The sequence below is a fragment of the Tachyglossus aculeatus genome, chromosome 18, assembly GCF_015852505.1.
Source record: "Tachyglossus aculeatus isolate mTacAcu1 chromosome 18, mTacAcu1.pri, whole genome shotgun sequence".
Taxonomy (NCBI): Eukaryota; Metazoa; Chordata; class Mammalia; order Monotremata; family Tachyglossidae; genus Tachyglossus; species Tachyglossus aculeatus.
Window position 1 is genome coordinate 28891618 of NC_052083.1, and position 20733 is coordinate 28912350.

The window sequence follows — 20733 nt, forward strand, 5'->3', positions numbered from 1 at the left end:
TAGGAGCGAACTTGAGAGGGATTTTGAAGGGTTGGGTGTCAAGAAGACATGACTTTCAGGGGCATAGAGACTTCGTCTTCCCCCCGGATGCCAGGTGGGAGCTGAAAGAGTCCCCAGCCATCCCCAGAGCTCAACGGTGAAGAGAAATCTGTGGCTCAAGAGGATGTTGGAGGAACAGGGCCTCCCACTTGGCTCCATAAACCCGCAGCGCAGGTTCACTGTTCTTGCAGGGCTCCAAGAATGGCCTGGAAGAAAGGAGCCTCAGGATCAAGTCTGGGGACCTTGGCCTTGCAAGAGAGAGAATGGGGGAGAAAGGGCGCCATCACTGCCATCATTCTCTTCCAGGGCCAGAATAGGTTATCGGCTCACCTTACCCAGAAAGCTAATGGCTTTGCCTCCACGAGGGCACTCCCATGAGAGCGATGGTCCCTCTTGATCCCATGGTGCTGGCAGCCGCAATCCAGCCCGGCTCCATGCCTCCAGCCAGTGTGTTTCGTGATTCTTTCACAAGACATCTCCAGCCTCCCGTGGCCCGTTCCGCTTCTTCCTTCTGTCCATCGGGAAATCCGGCAGGTGGAACTTGGAGCCCGATTCTTCCTTGTTGACCCTCACTTGACGTGGAGAACTGCTCAGCATCCTTACCATAAAAACGCTTCCTAAACGAAAAGCATCGGTTAAATTACTACGATTAAACCCTTCTCTAGGCCTAGCCACCCTCACTCAATTCACTTCACTTTTGACATATCTTCTATTCTTTCCATCATTTCCATATATTAAGCATATAACAATACTTGGTGGAAAAGAGCCCGGGCTTTGGAGTCAGAGGTCATGGGTTTGAGTCCCGGCTCCGCCAACTGTCAGCTGTGTGACTTTGGACAAGTCACTTAACTTCTCTGTGCCTCAGTTACCTCATCTGTAAAAGGGGGAGTAAGATTGTGAGCCCCCTGTGGGACAACCTGATCACCTTGTAACTTCCCCAGCACTTAGAACAGTGCTTTGCACATAGTAAGTGCTTAATAAATGCCATTATTATTATTATTATTATGAAACAATATATGTACATATTGCATACACACACACACTGTGATCAAGATGATGGTATTTGTAAAGTGCTTAACTATGTGTCAAGCACTTTTCTAAGCACTGCGGGAGATAAAAGTTGATCAGGTTGGACGCGGTCCTTGTTCCACATGGGGCTCATAGTCTTAACCTTCATTTTACAGCTGAGGTAACAGGCATGGAGAATTTAAGTGACTTGTCCAGGGTCACACAGCAGGCAAGTGGTGGAGCTGGGATTAGAACTCAGGTCCTCTGACTCGCGGGGCCTTGCTTTTTCCACCAGGCCATGCTGCTTCTAAAGTGGGCACTGCACTCCAGGAAGAATCCGTACAGTGCCTGCCGTGAAAAGGCGACTTCCCCAAGCCACGCTATTTGTAATCACCACACTCACGTTACTGACTCATGCTTAGCACCTGGTCTCCTTTGCCTGGATCTGTGGTGTGAGCTTTTCGCATCCACAAGTGCATTACCTTGCACTTGTCTCATGAATTTCATGTGTCTTTTTGACCCAGTTTTTTGATTTGCCTAAGTCACTTTTCATTCTATTCCTGTCTTCCAAGGTGTGAACAGTCCAGTCCAATTTAGTTTAACGTGCAGGTTTCATTAGCAGATTCTCAGTTCCTTGAACCAGGTCATCAGTGAAGTGAATTTAATTGAGTGCTTTCAGAAACACCATTTTGGGCATTCAAAATTTGAAAAATAGTATTTTCTTAGGTTCTAATGTTCCATTGTAGCATTTTGGTGTGCTTGATATCATCTAATTTATAGTGCAGTGCTCTGTCCACAGTAAGTGCTCATATACCATTGATTAATTGATTATATGACTGTAAGATTTATAATGAACAAGTACTCTCTGTAGGATAGCCAACTTGTAAATAAGACACAGACAGACATGCCCAAGGCTTTCTCTGTTACTACCTGGCTTCAAGCCACTCCTTCACCTCTCATCATCTTACGTATTGGTTCACTTCATCCCATCTCCCACTCCTTGCTCTTCCCAACCTACTTTTTTGCCTGTATCTCGCATCACCAATCCCTTGTGTATAACTTTGTTCTGTCCTGGAAATCCCTCTTCCTCCAGTTCTCCAGACCATATCCCACCCCTTCTCCACCGCCCTCTTGAAACTACACCTACCCCATGAGGTATTTCTCTTCCCAACAGCCACTCTTAACAATCCATTACCAGTATATATTGAACGCTTACTGTGTTGAGAGCATTACACGTTCTTTAGGATGCAGTAAAAATAAAAAGAGGTAGAAGACAAACCAGGGAGTGAGCGCCTGAGGAATGGGAGACTACCGTCCTGGCCAAACCAGGGTCAGAGAGGGTTCCCAGGAGAAAAGGAATCAAGAGGTCAAAGAGGATTAGAACAAAGAGCCCATCAGACTTAATTAAAAGGAGGTAATATGAGATCTTGGGGAACAGGGTCTCAGTGGAATTAAGAGGGTGAGGAGGAGAGAGTGGTGGTGGAAAGGAGGTCAAGGTAGAGGATAAGCAGGCTTAAAGCACTAAAAGATTCAGGGAATTTACGGCATTTATTGTGCACCAGCTTTGTGCAAAGCATTGTCCTAAGCTTTTGGGGCAGTTCAACATAAGGTTAACATCCCCTGCATTCAAAGAGCTCACAGTCTGTTGGGAAGATAGGCAAAAATTACTTACCAATAGTGTAAGCAGGAGGAAGAAAGTAATAATAAAATAATACAATTATATCAGGATGAAATATCTGAATAACATCTGAAATAACTAACTATATACAATACAGGCAAATAAACATGCCTATTTTCACAAGTGCTGAGGATTAGTAATAAAATGCACAAGTGTAGGGTGTTTTGAATTATTCGGGGAAGTCTTCCTGAAAGGTGCGAGATTTTTAGGCGGGCTTTGAAGACGGAAGAGCTGGTATGTTTGCAGTGGAGGGAAGGAGAGCTCCAAGCCTAGGGACCATTGTACAGTAGGAGTCGGGATAGTTGAGAAACAAGGTATGGGCAGGTGAGCTTGGGAGGAGTGAAGAATGCAAATTGGAGAATAGCAGGAGTTGGTGAAGAACGTTGAAGCCAACTGTGGGGAGTTTTTTCTTGATGTGGAGAGATGCCATCGGAGAATTTTGAGGAGTGAAGACATAATAATAATAATGTTGGTATTTGTTAAGCGCTTATGCAAGTCATGCTTATTTCTACAGGACTTTCCAATGAGTGGCATGTAGACTAGGCTGAAATGGGAAGAGGCTGAAGTCCCAGAAACCAGTGGAAGTTGAGATAGCTGGAGGGTGCAGAAGGGTACCAAAGAAAACTCTTTACAGACAGGGTAGACTGGAGGATGATTGGAAGTAAGTAGATGGGAAGAAGCCAGCAGAGAGTGAGGGGTTGATGGTGAGACAGAATTGGGAGCAAGTGAGTCGGGGTGTTGTCCAAGATGCAAATAGAGGGGGATAGGCTTTGAGAGAAAACAGCAGACCTCTTGAGACAGCCTGGAAAGAGGCAGGTGAGGAGACGGGGTTAGGAGAAGGAGGAGGTGAGTGGGGGGATATGGAGACATGCATGCCTGATGGTTTTTCTCTTAGCAGTGAAGAACTTGGCGTGGTCATCAGAGGTTAGAGGTGGAAGATGTAGAGATTTGTGGGGGGGCTTCAAAAGGGAGTTAAAGATCTGAAATAGTGGGTGTGTGAGTCAGAGAGAGATACAGTATGTTGCTTTGAAGTTATTGAGGTATTCCCATTTGTCTGGCTGTCTGTTCCAACGATGGTAAGATCCAAGAGTATAGGACCAGGTCTCTGACGTGATTGTTGTCTTCTAAAGCACCTCATACAGTGCTAAGCATAACAGCACCTTTTGAATGAATGGAGGAATGAGTGAATTACACAAATTCAGTTCTTGAATTATTAACCTAGGAAGTCATAAGGGTTATAAAACTTGTAACAAGTAGATTTTAATCTAAGGGAATGTGATAGGTTGTTCTTGAAAACTGGGAAAAGGAAAATATTTTCGCTATATCTATAGGTCGGTAGTTTAAAATTTTAGAAAGTGAGAATAGTTTATTTTGTAGGTTCTCTGTGATTTAAAAAGAATTAACCCTGGGTGAAAAAGATGAATTTTTTCACTGTCTTTTTTTAAAGTAACATTTTCCTGTTAAAATTTAGGAATGGATACAACAGAACAACATCTTATCAATTGTGCTACGAGATAGTCTTCATCAGCCTCAGTATGTAGAAAAACTAGAAAAGATACTTCGTTTTGTCATTAAAGAAAAAGCCCTCACCTTACAAGACCTTGACAATATTTGGGCAGCACAGGTAAGGAATTGGAAATGTTCCTAATCGTGTTCCCCCTGAGTAAGGAGTTAATTTCAAGTTTGCGTAGAGGTGCAGGTTCCATATTTGATTTGAGAGAGTGAAAGAAATGCCAGGGAAGAAAAACAAAATACCATACAGCATCCGGCAGAAGAACTTTTGATCACAAAACTCATTTGTACTAATACGTTCTAAAATCCTACCCCTGCAAACAAGATATGTTCAATTTTGGCCTAAAATGCTGGAAAATTTTTAAAGAAATTAAGTTCAATATGTCAGTTAAGCTCTGAGTAGTTTCTTGGTTTTAAAGATGAAAGGCAAGAGATGGTAATCATTTAACAGAGATCTTTTGCACCCAAAGTCTTTCCTTTCAGGTGATACTCATAAAATTGGAACTTTTTATAAAGGTCAGGGGTAAATTTCCCCCTACTGGTTTTGAATTCCCCAGATGTCTAGTTGTAATAATCCAGGGGCATTAAGTGCTGACCTAAGGTATACTAGTAGTCTGAAGGGTGGCAAATTCTTTGAAGATTCAATTCTTAAACTGCCAGAATGTTTTGAAGCCAGAGTTTAGATTAAAGAGGAATTGAAGTCCATTTTTCAATATTGAAAAGTAACCCTTTTTTGTCCACAATGACAGGCGGGAAAGCATGAAGCTATTGTAAAGAACGTACACGATCTCCTGGCTAAACTGGCTTGGGATTTCTCGCCCGAACAACTTGACCATCTTTTTGATTGCTTTAAGGTAACGTGGCACTTCTTCTATTCATTCACCCTTGACATGCTCTTTTAAATAGTGTGAATTAATGATACTCAGTGTGCACAGTCCTCCAAAAAAGCATATGAAAGACCTTTTTTTGGTTAAATGGAAGTAATAGTGCTAGTCATAATTAAATGTAACCTGTTGCTTCTTCAGTTTCCTCAGGCAGGAAGATGGAGGAAATAGATAACCCCTCTCTAAACTCCCTTTTTTTTGGCGTCAGCTCTGAATTTTGTGATTACAGATAATGTTAGCTGAGTACTCCATTAACATGTACACTTTTGTTCATTAAAACTGTGTTTAGTAATACTAGTAATAATAATAATGGTATTTGTTACTGCACACTGCTAAACACTGGGGTAAATAAGAGAGTCACTCAGTCTCCATCCTATATAAGGACTCAAAATTCTAAAGGGGAAGGAGCATGTATTTAATCCCCATTTGACAGCTGAGAAAACCAAGGCACAAAGAAGTGAAGTGACATACCCAAGGTCACGCATCAGGCAAGTGACTGAGCTGGGCTGAGAACCCAGGTCCCTCGACTCCCAGGCCGTTACTTCTTCCACTAGGATATGCTGTATCCCTGTTATTAGGTTGTAGCCCTTTCCGAACCTCCTTTATCCTGTAGTCAACCATTTATTAAAATACACTCGAGTGCTGAGATTGCTTCACTTTAGGGTTGTCACCAAAGTTCTCTGTAGCCACCACTTGGTTTCACTGTATTTGATGTATTTGTAGAGCCCTTGAACAGAAGGCCTTGCCTTCCAAAGCTTATTTCTCATTTTATATCATGCCCTTTAACACTTAGGGGAAGATTAATCAGCAGCCAATATTCAGGAAGTGTATTAGAAACTTTGATAGTACAGAGAGCACATCCAGACCTGTATTTTGTCTGTAGAGAGTGGCAAAAGGATGCCTGGAGGAAGCGGGTGATTGTTGTTCTCCTTGACAGCCATTATCAAGAGATGCATCACCTAAAGTCCCAAACGTTACCCATTATAACAGTAAGGAAGTTGGTTGACATCTAGAAATTTCAGTCCTTGCACCAAGAGTTTCCGACCTATAAAACACATACCCTCCTCCTCCTCAATAGCAGTGGGAGGGCAGGAGCTTCACAGTTTAAGAAAGCTTTGGGGCCAAGAAGAAACAGCAATTCCCCCTTGCTGCCCAACCCCAAAGTGCGGCTGGAGAGCTGTCAACAGCGTCGAGGTTCGAATGACTAGAAATCTCAAAAGCAGTCCCGCTTTGGTTCCCCTTTCTAGACTGTGAGCCCACTGTTGGGTAGGGACTGTCTCTATATGTTGCCAGCTTGTACTTCCCAAGCGCTTAGTACAGTGCTCTACACACAGTAAGCGCTCAATAAATACAATTGATTGATTGATTCTCCCTTCTCTACCCCCAAGGGCTGGCTCACTTCTTTCTCGATTCCTTCCCAATCAATCCACTGCCCCACAGCAATCGCCAAGACCCCTAATCTAACATCATAACTCAGTGCATCTGAGATATGCTTCATCTTGTGAAGAGATTTATTAGACTCTTGTGAAGAGATTTATAGATTTTAGTTTTGAGGCATTGGAAATCGGGATTAGAAATTGTTTTCAGTCTTAAGAGTGGACTGCTGATGGTTCTCATAATTCAGTATTGCGGTGACATTAATGGGGGGGGGGGAAAACTTGAACCATCCTATATAAAGCTTGCACACCCATATAAAATGGCTGGTCCGCCCTAATTTCATTGCTTTGTTATTGTCAGTATCAGTAGAGTGGTTTTTATTCAAAGAAGTCACAACTGCCCGTGAAATTCAACCAATGAGAGCATGTGCTTAGAAGGCCAGCACGGGACCCCAGTCTCGCCATACTGTGCCCAAATAAAGGCCATCCGTTGTGTTGTCCTGCCTAATGTTTGCAAAACCTGGGCCCCTTTTCTCTCTTGTCTCTGTCTTTCATTCTTTACCCTTCCATTGCTCAGGAAAAAACAACAGCAAAAAAACACCCCTTTCCTGAGAGCAATGCTCTGTGCTTATCTATCCTCAGCAGTTGATGCCCGGTTTTCAGCTGAGATTCATTCATTCAATCATAGTTGAGTGCGTACCATGTGCAGAGCACTGTACTAAGCGCTTGGGAGAGCACAGTACAACAGTAAACAGACTAATTCCCTGCCCATAATGAGCTTACGGTCTTAGAGATGCAGCATTGTCTGGAGGTTTGTCCCACCACAACTTTAATTATGCATGAGATTGCCCTGATGATGCCACAAACCCCATTCTTGACAAAGGCCATAGTCCTTAGCCATGTTCAGTAATAATGATGATAATAATAATTATACTATTTGCTAAGCGCTTACTATGTGCCAAGCACTGTTCTAAGCAGTGGGATAGATACAGGGTAATCAAATTGTCCCATGTGGGGCTCCCAGTCTTAATCCCCATTTTACAGATGAGGTAACTGAGGCACAGAAAAGTTAAGTGACTTACCCAAAGTCACACAGCTGACAAGCGGCGCAGTGGGGATTTGAACCCATGACCTCTGATTCCCAAGCCCTAGAGAGGGGAGAGGCTTTCTCTTCTGTCTGCTGCTTAGCCTGAACAAACTTGCAGGGTCAATTAACAGCATTTAGTGTTCGTTGTGTGTAGTGCACTGTAGTAAGCGCTGGGGAGAGTTTAGTAGAATTACCAGACATGACCTCTGCCATGCCTCATTTTCTCATCCACTGTAACGAAAGTTAACGAATGTCTTCAATATGACTTTGTTAAGCACAAATTAAAAATGAAGTACCAAACAGTAATGAGAATGGGAACTCTGTGAAGTTTTTAAAAGTGTTTTGTAATACTTTTTGTTGAATTGAGAACTGAGGACTTTTCATTCAAACAAGATGGATGCAGTGTTTCTCAGTGACTATTTACAGTTCGGCAGTTGAATTCTAGAGTGCCCGGAAATACTTAGATGTGGACGTAAACGTCTTTTTTTCTAATGATGAAATGAATTTTGTTTTCCAGGCAAGTTGGACAAACGCCAGCAAAAAACAACGTGAAAAACTACTCGAGCTGATCCGTCGACTCGCAGAAGATGATAAAGATGGTGTGATGGCTCACAAGGTTTTGAATCTTCTGTGGAACTTGGCACATAGTGATGATGTGCCCGTTGATATCATGGACCAGGCTCTTAGTGCTCACATTAAAATCTTAGATTATAGTTGTTCACAGGTAAATGCAGACCATTAGTCTCTCAAACCATGTTCATTAATAGAATTAAGATAGTTTGGAAGCCTTTTGGCTCAGGGTAAAATTAAAGCTAAGGTGTGCTCTCGTTTTCTCTGGATAGCAATAAGTAAACATTTTTAAAAAGTGCTGAGAATGCTGGCTAGCTTTGTTTCCTTCCTTTGTTGTGAGCCTGGAATGTGTTTACCAGCTCTGTCATACTGGACTCCTAGGTGCCCCTAGTACAGTGCTGAGCATAAAGTAAGCACTCAGTAAATACCATCGATTGATTCTCATGCTTTAATAGATGGATTTCTGGAAGTCTCGTTGGAAGTTTCACCTCTGCCACCGATGGTTGGACGTGGGTGGGCTTTAGAGATTTGCTTAACCTCCCTAGCTTCTGATTCCCTGGGTCACATCTGTGAAATACAGCTTTAAGCCTGTCTTCTAGCGCTTAGAACAGTGCTTTGCACATAGTAAGCGCTTAATAAATGCTATCATTATTATTATTATTCTAGCTGAAAGGGACTCTGTGAGCTACCTACAAGAGGTCTTGACTTTTTTGAGAGTAAGCCACAGTAAGAGTATTATAGTTATTATTGCCAGTATACACAAGGCAGCTTCTCTGGGCAACCATTTCCAACTCTCTCGAGTAGGAAGAATGTACTTTTTAGCAGTAGAATCAAGAGAAAGGCAGGAAAGTGGAGAGATTACAACTTTTCCTGGTTTTGGTCTGAAGGTTTATTTAATGTGAACTTTGATGTTAGATAGTTAACAAGGGTTTCCGGTCATATTAATGCTTTTAGGTAGTCTATACCGAGTCATGCTTAAATGCAAGCCTTTCTCTTGTTTGCGTACATGTTTACATATGTTTGGGTTTTTTGGTTTTTTTTGAGGAAGTTGTTATACTTGAGAATCAGTATTCAGAATTTTGATTCCCCCGTCCTACCGTTGACTCGCTATTTAACCTCCTAAGTCGTTTATTCCTCTGTTTCTATTTTTCTAACATTGCCACACCCTAGAGTTCTTGTGATATTGTTTGAATTAAGAGCAGTGGAAATCGCAAGACCCTTTAGAAATGTAAAACTCAGCATGATCGATAATTGTTAAATACTGTGAACCAAAACATCTTAAACTGTTGATAAATTCAGGTTCCCAGTTTAGAAAAGGTAAATGGGTATGAGCTCTGAAGAAATTTTGACTCTTCTCCCCAGCATTTATATCCACATATGATAGAGGTATTGTGCTCTAACTATCTTAGCTGTCAATCTTTAGACAAGTCAAAGACTGGATTTCATTGCTAATTCTGAGTAAGAAAACTGGAGGAGGAGAATCTAATCATTGCACTTTCTAGGAAGGAGAATTAATCTTTTTTCCTCCGTGGATCATCATTACCAAAGCTTCTTTTTTTTTTTTTACAGTATCTAAGTGCTTACTATGTGCCATGGACATGCCTAAGAGATTTAGAAATACCCCCCCACCCCCGAACAATAATCTTGTTATAATAAAATAGGAAATCATCTTCTGCTATCTACCCTTCTTGCTCAAGCAACCTCGGAACAAAATGCAAAAACACCCCAACATTAATGCACACCACTGTTAGATTTAGGTGCTTGTGAAAAGGAACAATTGAAACACAAATTGAGAGATGAAGTTGTGCTCTACAGTGATGGGACTTAGTTTTAGGAGAGCTTAATACGCAGCATGGAAATTTGAATGTCCTTTAGATGGTAGACTTAGGAGCTGTTTGAGGAACAAAGCTTTTTTTGTGGTACTAAGGGTTTACTCTGTCCCAGGCACTGTGATAAGCGCTAGGGTAGATTGAAGCTAATCAGATTGAGCACAGTCCATATTGCACATGGGGTTTATAGTCTTAATCCCTATTTTACAGATGAGGTAAATGTGGCCAAGGAAGATATGTGACTTACCTAATGTCACCCAGCAGACACGTGGCAGGCCTGTGCTCTAATCCACTATGCCATGCTGCTTCTTAGCTTCTAGCTATCCACAGTTCAGGTGGGAACCTAGGCAGAGAGTGCTTTCCCATTTGTTCTCAGGTTAAATTGGGCCAGTCAGCTTCAAAAAGCCACCTATGTGAAAAGTAGTACTGTCCATTTGGGACTATCAATGTAGGATAGTTCAGACTGCCATTCCTTTGGAGTTTCAAGGTTATAACATAAGCAGCCTCCGTTGGCCTGTAGCATATCGTAATTTGAGGGTTCTAAATATGATTTCAGGTAAAATTCAGCCCTTGTGTCTTTTGTGCTGTGCCTCTTCTGATAAATAGCCAGCAATATTTATTTTTTTGCTGAAAAGATTGTAAGCTCATTGTGGTCAGGACCGTGTCTACCAGCTGTTGTACTATAGACTCCCAAGCACTTAATACGGTGCTCTGCGCACAGTAAAGTGTACAAATACCATTGAATGTTTGATTTCTAAGTCCACCGCCGGTGTTGGGTTGATCCGTTGTGGCCCGGAAGATTATGCTGTGGTCTGAAGCTCTTAAGGCAATTTGAGCCAGAACAGGTCAGGGAGTACCGGGGTTCAGAGGCCCGTGGTTCCTGTGGAAACAGAGGAGTGACCTCTCCAACCTATTGTCATCCAGGGTAGGCCTTGGATCTCCCCCAGTTAGCCGAAGACATGAAACTTGGACCCATGTCTAGCCTAGAGCAGCCCGCCCCAAGTTATCTGAGACCCGCAGCAGCACCCTGTATCCCCTGCCCCCCCAAATCCTTGTGTGAGCCTTGGGAACACCGAAACGTTCCGTGTAACGGACTAGAGTCCCGAGGTGTCATAAAGATAGAAGGTCAGAAAACAACAACACAGCTTTAGGTTTGTTATGCCTGAGGGTGAAACTTTTCATTAACTCCCATATTAAATAGGCAGCTTAGAGGCTCTACTGCCCCTTAGCCTTCAGATGGCTTTGCATAGTCCATCCTGAAGCAGATATATACTTAAGTCAAATTGCCGCTTCCCTTCGATAAGGATTTAACAATTCCAAAATATAAACAAATGCACTTTACCACATACCCAAAAAGCGGGTAAAATATTTTTAGGATCAAGGGCTGCTCTGCTATAGAGATACTGCATGGTGAGAATCAGCAGGCAAGTTCCCAGATGAGGAAAGAAGTTGCTTGCCATCACTTACTTCCCAACTCTCTCCTTGGCCTCCTTCTTACTTCCAAGTACTTGAAAGAATACAACAGAAACAAAAAGATAGACGTTCCCTTTCCTTTAGGTGCCCTCAACCTAATGTGGGAGACAGACCAAAATTATTTACAAATAAAGCAGGAGGAATAACTGTATATACACATAGATATATAAATAAATTATGCATATGTTCATGAGTGCTGAGAATGTTTACCCATCAAATCCCAGACCTCCCCATGTTTCTTGCCTCATCTTTGGAGCTGGACCTTCATCATTCCCAGGAAGGAGAAAGTGAATGTAAGCAAAGATGTGCTTCTCCTTTGTCCCTTTTGGCAGCTCCAGAGACCTAAGCAAAAAACTTGAAACAATTAAAAAATTAAATCGCACCCAAAGAAACTTCTTTGAGTGGGTTCTACTTCGTGACCCTGTCTCTCTTTTGAGGACTGGATTAGGGATATGTGCATGTCTGTTTCCTTGCTGTCATTTGAGATTGTTTGTATTTTAGTTCCTCATAATCCCATACTGCCTTTTTTTTACCTTGTGACACTTTAAGTTTGTAATCTCAGTTTGAAAAAAAAATTCTGAAAAGCAAAGGATTGTTACTTTTTTATTTTACTGTCTGCTTCCCCCTCTAGACTGTAAGCTCACTGTGGGCAGGGAACGTGGCTACCAACTCTGTATTGTGCTCTCCCAAGCACTTAGTACAGAGCTCTGCATATAATAAGCACTCAATAAATGCCATCGATGATTTTACCAAATCATAAAATATAGTGTTTGGTAACATGATTGAATTAAAAGCATCAAAAGAGTAAAGTTATGTCAGAGGTCAAAGAAGATTAACTGAAAGCCTCATAAAATCGCCAAGAAGCAGGAGGTCTTCTGGTGTACTCACATGCTGGGCGTAGAAGTCCAAAATCATTCAGTGGCATAGTTTGAAGACCTGATAATCGATCAATTTTAAAAAGCAAAATCCTCCATTTGATCACAGGAAGAAGGCTTTTCACATAGCGGTTATTTAATTTTGCATATCTAATTGTATTAATACAGTCATGAGAAGGTATAAATGAGTCATCTTTAATATATAATAGTACAATACAATAATAAAAGTAATCAAGGATAAATGGAAATCAACACTAAGTTGTATTTGTAAGTAATAATTTTCAAAATTAGAATTGAAACAGTCCTCACAGTTCCCATCAAGAAATTGATATTCCACCGGTTGAATCCTAGAATTAATGCCAAGAAGATGTGGTTATCATTGGACCTAGAAAATAGAATAAGAATCCTACTGAAGTGGCATCTCTGAAATTTTAATTTTGCTCTTTAAGGATCGAGACACACAAAAGATCCAGTGGATAGACCGTTTTATAGAAGAGCTTCGCACAAATGACAAATGGGTGATTCCTGCACTGAAACAAATTAGAGAAATTTGTAGCTTGTTTGGCGAAGCGCCACAAAACTTGAGGTAAGGCGAGATAACTTGTTTGTTGTTTTTAAGGAAACCTTAACAATACTTTTCCCCTGGCAAACTTGTGGTGCTATTCCCCTAACTTTTAAAATTTAACTGTTATTTGTGTTGAATTTGTTTTGGGGGAGAGTCGGGAGTTGAAGATTGAATGGGGTGTGAAAAAAGAAAAAAAATAGGGAGAACCAACCAAAGTCCATTTCTCATAATTGATAATTAGTGAAGATTTTCAGAGAAATTTCAAATGTGACATGAATTTAGGACGTGAGGTACTTCCTAAACAATAGGGAATTAATTTTGTTGCATTTGCTTTTATTCTTTCAACCAATTTCTGAAGGGGAGGGGTTTTTTTGCTTATGACCTGAGATAAACTTGTGAAAGTTGGCGTTTGGCTAAATTTCAGCTCAAGATGACATTGAGAAAAGAAAATTGAAGGGCTACATGACTTTAAAATTCCTAAAAAGGAGACTGGGTGTTTGGAGTGTTGCTCAGCAGATTTATTCCTTTGTGAAATCTTCCAGGATTCCCACTCTTCATCTTATAAATAGAACCCATGTTTTCATCAGCACTTCTCTATTGTATAAGTGTCTGTAGCTTTGTTTGGCTTTGCTTAGATATATCTGTATCTAGATAACTGTCTGTATTCTCTCACTACCTATCTGTGTAGGAAGCAAATAAGACAATTTCAATTTTGCCTTCTCACAATGAATCTTAGCGTGGGGCATCCCCTGTTGGTTTGTACCCAGCAAAAGTTTCATATCATTCTGTTCTCCACTGAACTCTTCCCCTCGACCCGAATTAAAGACACGCTCTTGTAGTAGAGAAATCTTGCCCCTGGCTCCTTTCATGTCCCTTCCTCCGGATCCAACCAGACTTCATTCCTTCCCCCTCGGAGAATCAGGGCTAGGTTAGCCTGGCAGACAGGCAAAGGACGGCAGGAACCATAATGATAGAAAACATCCTTGAAGGAGTCTTAGGAATGAAACATTTCAGAATGCAGATCTAGTCACTTTGTGCGCGAAGGATGATGATTGCTGGCAGCAAGGTATTTGGGCCTGGGTCTGGACCATTTAATATATTTTTCCCTACTGGCACTATTCTATTCACCTGTTTCTCTGTTTCATTGAAAAAATAGATGGTTTATTTTTGTGTTTACTCATTTACATATACAAGAGGCTAATTTAACATTGTTGACTAATAGGCTTCTATGTGCATTTTACCTTTTTAGTCAAACTCAACGAAGTCCCCACGTATTTTATCGTCACGATTTAATTAATCAACTTCAGCACAATCATGCCCTGGTGACTCTGGTAGCAGAAAATCTCTCTGCTTATATGGAAAGCATGAGACAGTATGCTAAAGGTAAGTGGTGTTTATTCAAATTAATCATAAAAGTTTCCAAGTCCAACAGTTTATTACTCTAATAAACTTGAAAAACAATTCACAAAAGATTTCATTATGAAGCATCTTAGGGAAGGCACGTTTTTTGGTAATTGAAGGAATGGTAGTTAATAGATGGAGAAATGGTAGTTGGTTAACTTCTAAATATTTTCAAAATTGTGTGGATTTATATAATGCTTTTCCTTCAGAGATCTCAGGGGCCATTTGAATGCATAAGAATGCACATTGAAAGCACAAACTATATGGAAATGTAGGCCAGGAGGAAGCAATTCACACTACACAATCCTTAATATTAATCTCCTTAATATTAAGGAGAAGCAGTGTGGCTTACTAGCTAGAGCACAGGCCTCGGAGTTAGGTCATGGGTTCTAAATCCCAGCTCTGCCACATGTCTGCTGTATGACCTTGGACAAGTCACTTCACTTCTTTGGGTCTGTTACCTCATCTGTAAAATGGGGATTGAGAATGTGAATCCTGAGTGGGGCAGGGACTGTCCAACCTGAATAACTTGAATGTTACTGTGCTTAGAACAGTGCTTGGCACATAGTGAATGCTTAACAAGTACCATAATTATTATTGTTATTATTATTATTATATTAGTTGTAATGGTTGAACCTGTTCAAATGATACTGCACTTGCATATGCACATCTTGGGGTAAATATTTTTGTAAGAATTCATAGACTAACCAAGGGTCACTGACTGGATGCTTGAAAGAGCTCTGCTAGGTTGAGTCAGTTCTGCAGTCCTAATTTTGGCAATTTAGCAGTATTTGGTGTTTGGCTACCTGAGTGACTTTTTCCAACTCACTGAGCTGGAATGAAAATAAAACCACTGGAGGGAAGAGATTACTTCTTTCAGTATGTGGCATTAAACATTAGATTGGTATTGCTTTGTTTTGAAGGCAGGCAAACTGGTTTTTCTTAAGATGAGTTGATGCTTTTTCCATATCATCTGTCTTTACAAGCAAGTATGCATTTGCACAAACAGGTAGATCTTCAGGGTGAAGGGGGAACCCCCAAACCCACAGCACTTACAGACATTTATATTAATGCCTGTTTACTTGTTTTGAAGTGTATATATCTATAATTCTATTTCTGTTGATGCTGTTGATGAATGTTTACTTGTTCTGGTGTCTGTTTCCCCCTTCTCTTTCCCAGTAGAAGGGATTGTCTCTATTGCTGAATTGTACTTTCCAAGCGCTTTTACAGTGCTCTGCACACAGTAAGCACTCAGTAAATAGGATTGAATGAATGAACGTATCTTTAAATTATGTATTTATAGTAATGTCCACTTCCCCTTCTTGACTGTGAGCTCGTTGTGGGCAGGGAACGTGTATGTCAACTGTGTTCTTTTTAAAGCACTTCGTACAGTGCTGTACACATAGTAAGCACTCAATAAATGCCATTGATAATGAAAGGAAAGAAGTATTACCGAATGCAGCCCTGGAGTTTGGAGGCAGCTCCCAGGCTGCCATTGACTGGGAGGGCTAATACATTAATTTGTATTGATTGAGCGCTTACTGTGTGCAGAGCACTGTAGTTAGTGCTTGGGGGAGTACAGTACAATAAAGAGACACATTCCCTGCCCATAAAGAGCTTACAGTCTAGAGGGCGGGGAGACAGACATCAACAGTTTTGAATTAGCAATTCAGTCTAACAATTCTGCAAGACTGTCATTTTGCGTAGTGGGTGAAGAAAGTTTTCAGAGTAGCCCCTCTTATTTTGTAGTATGTTGCGCATTTTCATTTTGGGTTTTGGGCAGACTGGCTTGTTATTGGTGCAGCAGTGGAAGATGAGGGAGATTTTATCATCGGCAAGTAAAACTGATAATTTTAGTGGTTTCTTTGGCACTACTTTAACTTCCCCATCCCGTTGCTTTTTTTTTTCCGCAATTGCTTATTATATGCCCAGGATCATTTGCACTTTAAGAGCTGTAAACCCAAGAATCATGTCTCTTTCCAGAAGAATCAGATTGGGGGCAAGGTTGCCCCTGCCCATAAATTAATCAACAGAGATTAAGCCATGATCAGTGAGGCTTCCAGCAACATTGGTTTTTAATTATATCCTTTATTGTGGGCTGCTGAATGACAATCTGAAATACTTCATCTGTCCTGGGAAAAAAAAAAACCAAAACCAATAAGGAATTTGGGGAAGAAGAAAGAATTGATTATGTTAATGAGGTTAGGAATGAGAGGAGCAAGGAAATTTGGGAATATTTTTGACATTCAAAGGGAGCTAGAGGAAAGGGAAAAGGTTGATGTTACTAAGTGAGAAAATGATGAGTGAGAGATGGGAAAGAGGTTTTGCCTTTGGGGAGAAGAAAGGCTTCTCAGAGAAATAATCTGCAAAATGGTATACAGTTAGCAAGGTTTAAGGAGAGATGGCAGACTGAAGTAGGTAGTGTGAACTGCAGTTCAGAGATGATACCTGATGTCAGTTTTGGATTGTGTGGGTATTAAATCTTTAGAACAGCATAACTTCTAATCTTTAATTTGTAGTTTAACTCGTACCAGAATTGTAACTTGATTGTCTTAATATGTGAACCATTAACGTTCAGACTGTGAGCCCACTGTTGGGTAGGGACCGTCTCTATATGTTGCCAACTTGTACTTCCCAAGTGCTTAGTACAGTGCTCCGCACACAGTAAGCGTTCAATAAATGCGATTGATTGATAAGAATAACTAAATCAGAATACCTCACTTTCTTTTTGAACTTTGTAGCCTATATTAAAAGGTTCTTACTCTTATCTAAAACATAAAAATACAAAATGGCAGAACTTGGCATGTTAGTTTTAAGACTCTGAGCCCTATTTAGGAACAGGGACCATGTCCAAGCTAATTTACTTATATCTGTCCCAATCTTTAGAAGTGCTGGATGCGTAGCATTTTAAAAAATACCATAAGAAGAAGAAGCAAAACTCAGAAGGTGTTAGTATGTAAATTCTTGACTTGCTTTTCTTGGGAATTTAGGATTCACGAAACGCTTGCGTTCAAGTAAAACACTTGTAATGTTTCAAGCAACTCTAGAAAGAACCTACATTGACATAACTAGGTTGAATCCCAGTTCAACAGGAGTAGGTATTTGCCACCTAGATGGCTTCCTACTCCCCATGAAAATCTTACCATCTTTGTTATATTCAGAAGTTGCACTGGGTAAAATATTTGTGTTACTCTGAACTTCTTTAACCCAAAATGTAAGTACTTCTCAGTACTACAAATACTGTGAATTAGGATGAATTCACCTAAAATCCAGAAAAAGAACGCATACAGTTGCTGGAAACTTAGTAATATTTCAACCAAGCATGTCTTTTTTTTTTTTCAATTTAATAAGACTACAGATCCCTATTGCTGCTAAAAATGTTGTGTGCCTCTTGCATTGACATGAATACTAGTTATAATTGAGCATACATCATTTTAAACAGTATTTATAAAAATACTCTATTTTCTTTTTTCCCTAAAATTATTGGGACAGTATTTATATTTGGAAGTCAATGTTGGGTATGGCAGTTACAATAATAATTGTGATATTCCTTAATTGCTAATATCTGCCAAACGCTGTGCTAAGCTTTGGGGTAGGTACAAGGTAGATATTCAGGTCAGACCCAGTCTCTGTCCCACACGGGGTTCACAGTTTAAGTAATAGTAATAATAATTGTGGTATTTGTTATGCGCTTTCTATGTGCCAGGCATTGTACCACTGTGTTGATAGAAGCAGATCGGGTTGGACGCAGTCCCTGTCCCACATGGGGCTCATAGTCTCAATCCCCATTTGACAGATGAGGCAACTGAGGCCCAGAGAAGTGAAGTAACTTGCCCAAGGTCACACAGCAGGCAAATGGTGAAGTAGGGAGGACTGGTCCTGGGTCTCCATTTAAGAGATGACAAAACTGAGGCGCAGAGACCATAAGTGACTTGCCCCAGGTCATACAGCAGGCAGCTGGAAAGCAGGCCGAATTTAAAAGTGATTCTCGATAAATTTGCTGTGAGAGAATGAGCCTTACCTTTTATTCTACTCCCGTTATATCAGATGAACCCAGTTTTCTTTCAAGCTTTTCTGCTCCAAGCTTGTAGATTTAAGAGACAAAAGTGTAGGCAGAATTACTCTTTAGAAGGTGAAAGCTTCTTTCTGCTTAACAGTTAATCTACGAAAAGGATCCAATTTTCATGAAACTGTTTCAAAAACTGCATTTGAAGGAAATTTAAAGCAGGAATGGCATTGGAAAAAATGTAAGGGCTGCACCTGGAACAACCATGGCTTAGTGGGTAGAGCAAGGGCCTGAGAGTCAGAAGGTCATGGGTTCGTATCCTGGCTTCTCCACTTGTCTGCTCTGTGACCTTGGACAAGTCACTTTGCTTCTCTGTGCCTCAGTTATGTCATCGGTAAAATGGGGATTGAGACAGGGAGCCCCATGTGGGAAAGGGACTGTGTCCAACTCACCATGTGGTGTAACAAATACCATCATTATTATTATTTCTTTCCCTAGTGTTTTACACAACAGTAAGCTCTTACTACCATCAACTGAGTCTCCCTGTCCTTCCTCCCTGTTCCCCTTGTTAATATTTAGGATACCTTTTTTTTGGTCAGTGGAGCCAAAGGGAATAAGCATTAGCTTCTCAGAGAAAATAAAACTCCACAGTTCTTGCCTCAGTGGTTGGAGAATCGGTACACATATTAATGTGAATTCTTGTTAATCCAGTAAACGTTGTACCGTTACCTAACCTACCCTTTCTTTAAAATTATTACAAACCTCTTGCTCGTGGCATTTCAGGTTCTTTCCTACCCTAAAGTGCTTTATTATAGGTGACCAAGGTTATAATTTCATTTTGCTTCCTTTGAAATATTTGTTTCATAAATTTTATAAAAATTTATGTCTCCTTCATTCCAAATACACACACGTACACATACGCACACTCTCTCTTTCTCTCTCTCTCACCATCCTGTGGGAGCTTCAAAGTAACAGTGTGAGAGTAAATACTTTAAAGTGCATTTATCTTTTTAATCCAGAAAAGTGGAATGTTACAGTATGTATGTCTTCTTCAGAAGTTACCCATTAAATTCATTTGAGCCAATAATAGGGTTTTTTCTCCCACCTTGGTTTTGCTCGTCGGGAAAAAGAGCTTGGATGCGGAGGGCCTTAGTGGATCCTATGACCCTGATCTTTAGGTTACTGTTTAATGGTCACAACTTTAATGATATTGTTGAATTTCTGAGGAGAGTATAGCAGGTGTGTTATGGCTTTTCTTTGGTATTAGGACTGTTTTCTTTTAGAGTATTGATGATTTTTTTTCTTTTTTTTTTCTTTTAGAGCATGGAGAATATGATCCCCAAACTGTGAGACCAGGAAGTAGATACAGTCATGTACAAGAGGTCCAGGAAAGACTTAACTTTCTCCGGTTGGTTTTAAGTGATTGACATTGACTTTATTGAAATATGGAAAACATGATAAAAAATCTATACTTTTATGGTAGAGTGGAAATTTCCCCACTGACATTTAACATTTTCTCACATTGGTACATTGAATTTCATTCTGCAGGAAAAGATTAGAAGGAAGTTTCATGCTATTTTGTGTCGTTAAAAATAGGCCTCTCTATGATGTTAATTTTTCCGTCGTCTTATTTGAGAAAACAATTAACTACCAGAGGATAACTCATAAATGTCAATTTAACTTTGACACTGACCAGAATTGTTTTTTCCCAATTGCAAAGAAAGCAGTTTTTATGAACATTGAAGAATGTGGTAGTAAACATCTGTTTAATGCTTCCAATACTAATGTTAATATTAGAAGCATATTAGTTTCTGTTATTTCTTTTACTATTCCTCCTTTCTCAAATTTGTTCCTTCCCTGAGCATTTTCTTTGTCATCTTTTTAACAAAAACTTCACCTTTTGAGCCTGTGAACCACCTTTTCCACCAACTTTGAACCTGTTTTTTTAAGGTCATTAGTCATTTGTAATTCACCAATTTAATTACCAAATCTAATTCTGCCCTAAGAAGAAGAAAAAAACCCTTCTACTGAAGCCATTCCTAGTTGTGTGAAAGAAGCAGTAATCATTGATTTGGGAGAGATTGGTTTTTAAATTTAAGATTTGAAGTGGCTGTGTTACTTTTCTGCAGTTTTATTATTTTATTCTGAGAAATAACTCCATGATTTTCTAACTACAAGTGTTTATTCCCAACCCTTTGCAAGTAGAAAACCACCTTAGTGGTGGTATGCTTCGTACTTGCAGATTTTAACTTTCAAAAAATAATTTTACTTAGGATTCCAGAATTTCCCTTGATTCACCTGTTCCCTGAAGAATAAATTCCAATCATCATTGCCTCAGATTTCCGAACCGAGTGGTTAGTTTTCCAACAGTCATACCAGATACCTCTTCTTGTTTTTGTAACCCAGCTCTGAATTCTGAACACAACCATT

At 40.3% G+C, this 20733-nt stretch overlaps 1 protein-coding gene across 3 annotated transcripts in view; it reads left to right on the forward strand.

The window, feature by feature from the left end:
• USP9X (ubiquitin specific peptidase 9 X-linked) overlaps positions 1-20733 on the forward strand; it is a 137966-nt gene that overhangs the window by 68526 nt on the left and 48707 nt on the right. For all 3 annotated transcript variants that reach the window (XM_038760063.1, XM_038760060.1, XM_038760061.1), the window contains exons 10-15: positions 4197-4349; positions 4987-5091; positions 8102-8308; positions 12781-12917; positions 14146-14279; positions 19624-19711. In XM_038760063.1, the coding sequence (XP_038615991.1) occupies positions 4197-4349; positions 4987-5091; positions 8102-8308; positions 12781-12917; positions 14146-14279; positions 19624-19711 (824 nt within the window). The remainder of the gene's footprint in view (positions 1-4196; positions 4350-4986; positions 5092-8101; positions 8309-12780; positions 12918-14145; positions 14280-19623; positions 19712-20733) is intronic.